Here is a 6,000-nt window from a genome sequence, read left to right on the forward strand (position 1 = left end):
CGATGATGTCAAAAGAGAACGCACCCAAGAATAGATGCTTTCTCTTTCAAAGCGCTGCACAGGAAACACACACACACATACTTAACGGTGTTCCTGAGCATTTCCGCAGCAAAGACAACCTCCACTGGAGACATGCAACAGCAGGTTGCAAACCAAAAAAACAAAAAACAAAAACCTGTCCGGCATCCACAACTTTATTTTTCAGACTGTCTACATCAACCACGGCCGTAACACTATTAAATGAGCAGGTGAGAGCAGCTTTCAAAGGAGATTTTATCAGTTTGAAGATAATGCCACTTCTCCTGTTATTGTAATACTCTGGAGCTTCTGACCACACACTGCTGCTTCTCTGTGGGTTCACATGGGTCACCTTTACATTTCACCTGTGTACTTTTTCAACGATGATTCCAATGTCTGTCTCTTTTACTTATCAACAAAAAGTCAGGTCCATAAAGACATGTTTGGTGTGGAAGACTTTAACCGACCTTGTCACCCAACCACCTCACAGATTAATGCCCCTGATCTTGTAAATGTTCACCAATGACATATGGGTGCAATGATCATGTATCTACACACGAGGAGGTGACAGGAAGTGTCCAAGTTGTGGGGGATCCATCCTTCTACTAAACGCAGTTACTAAAAATCTTACAAAGCATCAATTTTTCATGTTTCACAGTTTGAGTGAAGGCAAACTATCAAACCAGATGACTGATCATGAGAAGATGAGGCTGGTTACCTCCAGTCGTGGACCGGAGACAGCCAGCGGTGGGAAAATAATCGGACATGTGTAGTCATTCACACAGCTGCTGGTTGATGCAGCAGGAAGGAATGCCGGCTACATTCCTCCCTCTCCTCCCTCCTGTCATCTTCCCTGTTAGCTGGGAGGCTGCAGGCTCACAGAAGCAGCCGTGTGACCTGGGGGTTGCTGCTTCAGGATATCAGGATATACTTCACTGTTGCTGCAGCTTCCAGAGGCAGAAAGCATGAGAATGTGGTTGTATGGAGCAACTTCAACTGCTTGTATGGCCCATATGAGTGTAACCTATTACAGTGGGAGTTTGGCAATAATCAAGGCCAGAGTTCAAGAAACCACCAACTACGATGGTGTGATGTCTGTTTCTGCCTTTATGAATCATTATTCATGCAATAGGTCCCATGCCAGGAATTCATAGATGGTTTTAAGGATCTGAACAAATGAGAAATGTTGAAATTTTCCTGGTTAGGACAGTGAACCAAAACAAATCCTAAATCCTGACATCTAAAGTTACAGTTTACAAAGAGCACAATGTGGCGCCACAGTGGTTTAGGTTTTATTGAGGGCAACCGCAACATTCCTGGTTCGTCCTTTGCTCCATCTCTCTCCCTTCCATTCAGCATTTGCAGCGTTCAACACCCAGTCAAGCAGATATTTTCTACTGAAATTCGTCAGAAGGACTTGCTTTATGCAAGAATGAGAATGAAAAAAGACTTGACTCATGCTTCTTTGTGACTACACTCGTCATTACAGATGGCAGTTTGTGCTAGATAACGACTGGCCAGTGCACATAGAGTTATAGTGAAAGTATTCTCTGGACTGGATTGAATGCTGAGCAGTGGCCAATATTACAACATTTAATATAACTGCAAAAACATCAGTAATGTCAGAGGAATAACTAAGCAAGTCAACACTCACAAATATAGTGCCAGGAATTCCTTTATCGCATTAGCCCGTCTCACTCTTTATCACACATGCATGAGCTGCAGCTCTGGGTGCAGGTGCTACACACACAGCACTAGTTTTGCACATAGACCTCTCACAACAACATTATATCTGATGTTATATATATTGCAGTGGGTAGTGTGTCCTCGCTGTACCGAGTATTTTGCAGCTATGCTAACATCAGTGTCTCATATCAAATTCTTGTACTTGTAGCAGCATTGCAGGTTGGTGCTGTGTGGTATTGTGCACTGTATATTGCTGGTGTTGGGTGTCTTTGTTTTTTTTTGTTTTACTGTGCACTTACAGGCTCTGACTTGTCCAACAACCTTTCATTTTTTTGTTTTGTTCCAGGTGGGCTGTTCAGTTCATCCGGCTATCAAAAATATTTTGAGAACTTTTATGACATAAGCAGATGCAATCCAACAACAGGAACATGTAAACTCGAAAAGCAGCTGTATTTGCAGCTACAATTAATATTTAATGATAATTAATAGTGCACACAGCAGAATTTAGACCCTAACTGATCACTAGAGCTTTCAACTGAAGGCTGTATTATGAATTTCTGTTTTGGGTCTAGCAGCTAGTTGCTATTGCACCTACCTAATGTTGTACAGGCTCACTGTTCATGTTTGAAAAACTGCGAAATTCACAGCTAACTCACGTGAAGCATCAAAATGAAACAAAATCTGAACATTTGGATACAGACTCAGATTTTCGCCCAGATAAGAAACATTCACAGAAACTTCTCAAGCAATCCTGAATTCATCATAAAAGACACAAGACTCTTTATCAACCTGTAAAATCAGCAGAAACACCCAACAGAGCAGCTAAACAGCACAGATGTGCATGAATACACACACACATACACTCGCAAGTACAGGAAATCGCACTCACCTCGTAGAAAAGCTGACTGATAGGACGATAGAGACTCAAAGATACTGTTGGATGCCATGAAATGATTATTCTTCTGGTTTTACTTCTTCTCCTCCTCCTTTATCTGTGCATGAATAAAAACACACATACAAGAGGTCAACAAGAGACTCGACAATATGCTGAAACGTCACATTCATGGTCAATCTCTTAACCACAAACCACATCTGTGTGGGCGTGTGCATGAGTGTGTGTGTGAAGGAATGTATGTAGTGTATGAAACTCATCATTAATTCTTCAGTTTTAACAAGCATCGACTACACCAATACACCATATAATGTTTACAACTCTATGAAACTGATAGAAAGATATAGAAGTAACACACAAGGTAAAGTTTCAGTGATAGTTAAACAGTTCATGTTTGACCAGCTAATGTAACACTAAGAGTCTGCACTGGTTTATCTTATTGTATTAACTGTAAGTGTAAAAGTGTAATGCATTCAGATTTGCATTGCTGCGATGCAACGGACCAATCATAGCCCAGTTGAACGCGAAATCAGAATCATCTTTATTGGCCAAATATGTGTGTACAAACAAGGAATCTGAAAATACAAAAGAAACAAATAATAAACACAAAGAATGATGGAGCAATAAGCTAACGCTACCTAGCTCCTCTGTATGATCTTGGACTAAATAACACGAACGAAAAAATAATGTCTAGTAGGAATCAGTGGGGTTAGCAAGCCAGGCTAACTAACATCCAGTGTTTGCAGGGGTTCCAGTTAGCCTAGCTTGCTAGCTTCCATATCCAAAATACAAAGTAACAACACAATTAGTGCTCCAAAACATTTAGATGCAAGCTTCTTAAATGGCCACACATAAATGGTATAGATTGCTATGTGGGCTTGATGGCAATGTCCATAGACCATACAGGGTTACAATGCCCTCCATTCAATAGTGCACCACAGAAATTGACAATGTGTCACCTTGCAATACTGATCTTCTGATGTCATTGAGCTGCTGCATGGAAAAAACAGAAACTATTTTCGCGCTATTTTCAGAAGTTTTTCCATGAATATAAACAATGCACGATAGCTCCATCATCATTACTTCCTCACAAAAACTGAGAGTTCAAACTTCAGTTTGACATTGGGTTCAGGTTGCATTTGCCCACATCTCAACTGAACTATGAGCCGCCAGGGCAAATTTGGAGGATGAAGCTCAGGCTGTCATAGTGTTTAAGAATGGTGGGAGGGAATGAATGGGTGATGTAAAAATAAGATTATGCATCAGCTCCACCATTGTCTCATTTGGTGACGATGAGCTCACCAGATGAGTTTGGTGATGATTTAATGATGTTTGCAAATTCATCGCATAGAACTGAATTCAGATAACTTTTCTCCTCATGCTGCTTTCTTGCTTTTGATATAAACATTTGCAATAAAAGCAGAAACCCCTGTAAAAGCTAAAATACTACATAATCAAATTTTATAGTAAAGTATGTTGCAGGATCACTAAACATAAATAGCGGAGGTGAAGAGGCTGTGGTTGTGGTATTCTTACCCCAGCGGATACGTCCCGATCCTGGGCAGAGGTGGTAGAAAAAGCTCCTTGTGGTTTTTTCCAGTCGACCAGTGACTCAAAACAATCCACAAAACTCTCCCATTCTTTCTACCTCTCTCGACTTGTGGTATCTTTCTCTGTCTCTTCACTTGCTTACAGCTCTTTTCTGCTTCCGCTCCTTCTCTCTGTCGCCATGAACATCTTCCTTTATCTCTCAACGCTCTTTGTGACTCTCTCTCTCTCTCTGGTTTTGGTGTGTGGTTCTCCAAATCCCCTTGCTGGTGACTTCTCGTCTTCAGAGTTGACTCTCTCCTCAACGTTCACCAAAGAGAGATTGTCTTTCTGTCCATATCACAAGCCACCTAGTTTGGTTTCTATTTATCTGGCATTGTGGCTTTGGGATGTGAGTGTGTGTGTTGGTGCGTGTGTGTGTGTGTGTGTGTAATCAAACTAACCACCTGCCCCCCCTCAGCCAACAGTTTTCATCAAGGAAGTAGCTGTGGTTAGAGAGAGCGAAACAGAGGAGAGGGCGTTGTGGTGTGTGTTTTTGTGCGCCCATATGTGAATTTGTGGTTTGTGTATAGCAGGAGTTAGAGAAAGTGAGTGCGTCACCTCAACTTCACCAAGCCTCACTGCAGGTCAGACTGTTAGACCGCTGTGACCGCTTGTGTATGTGTGTGTGTTTGTGTGTGTGTGTGTGTGAGCGTGATGAAGGTTAGTTGAGGAGAGAAGCGTAGTCCCTGCTGATAAGCACTGCGCTGCTTTGAGCATGTATGTGAGTAAAATAAAACTTAAAAGGGGAATTCCACTCATTCTATATACCAGTTTACTCACCTCGACCACAATCTATGAACACAGCTGTATGATGATTTCTGTGGCTTTGGAGGAGCTCTGCCAGTTCTGAGAAAATAACCCTGATGATGTCGTAGTGATGTCATCAAGGTCATCTCGGGTGAAGGCTTAGAGGTGACACATTTTTAATAGAAAGCCTGCATTACAAGCCAAAGGCGACATCTGGCAGGTCAAACAAAAGATACTATCAAGTCCATTATGGGAAATGAAGGATCTGGTGTTGTTGAAGCTCAACTCATATTACAGGCAGGACATCTCACTTTTTTAAAAATCTGTCTCTTGTGAGTCCCCCAACTTAATGCAAGAGGGATACTAAATTGCTAAAGTTCTCCTTTAAAGGTGCAAAACCTTAAAACACGGGTTTAGACCCAAAACCAGGACTCAAAGACCAGACAGCACGCAGACTGAGCAGGATTGAGCAGGTAAATAGGTGAGGTCATACAGCCAGGCAGGTGACAGGCAGGCCAAGACAGCTAGCAAGTGCAGATGTGCTGGTATATAACTGCAGAGCTGATAAGGAAGGAGGGAACAGGTGTGCAGGAAGGTGAGGACGTCACGTGACCAGGACTGGCATCTAATGGATGGCTCAGGGAAGCTAGGGGCTGGACACAGGGGCCGAGCCAAGTATATATTCATTGTGCTATTTTACTGCTAAAGGCCTTGAAAAGTGTTCATGGGCTTTACACACAGTGAACTCATGATATTCCCAAATCCTCCATCTAAAAAAAGATTCAAGAGAGTCAAGCTCATGCAGTTTCACACAAATATACACGATTATACAAAATGCAAAATACAGTGCAAAAAGATTTAAGGTTTCTTTTGAGTGATTACTGCCTAATTGGAATGAAATGTGCTATAGAAATAAAAGGTCCTCCCTACATCATAGAAGGACCCGATAGGAAGTGTGTGAGGTGGGCCTGGGGGTCCTGAGTCTGTTTGTGGATGCCCTGAGATGTGGCTGAAACTCCAAAAAGCAAGATGAGCTCGTATCAAGCAGCTACACAACGGCAAAGTTA

At 42.0% G+C, this 6,000-nt stretch overlaps 1 protein-coding gene across 2 annotated transcripts in view; it reads right to left on the reverse strand.

Moving 5' to 3' along the window:
- runx1 (RUNX family transcription factor 1) overlaps positions 1–4,426 on the reverse strand; it is a 46,685-nt gene extending 42,259 nt beyond the window's left edge. The window contains exons 1-2 of one of the 2 annotated variants that reach the window (XM_041966098.1): positions 4,133–4,426; positions 2,594–2,696 (exon numbers count right to left, since the gene is read on the reverse strand). In XM_041966098.1, coding sequence (XP_041822032.1) covers positions 2,594–2,651 — 58 coding nt within the window. In that variant the 5' untranslated portion in view covers positions 2,652–2,696; positions 4,133–4,426. Of the gene's footprint in view, positions 1–2,593; positions 2,697–4,132 lie in introns of those variants that run through there. The other variant, XM_041966100.1, reaches the window with a different exon arrangement.
- Positions 4,427–6,000: the final 1,574 nt, after the last annotated feature.

This window comes from Chelmon rostratus, chromosome 24 (genome assembly GCF_017976325.1).
Source record: "Chelmon rostratus isolate fCheRos1 chromosome 24, fCheRos1.pri, whole genome shotgun sequence".
Lineage (NCBI taxonomy): Eukaryota > Metazoa > Chordata > Actinopteri > Chaetodontiformes > Chaetodontidae > Chelmon > Chelmon rostratus.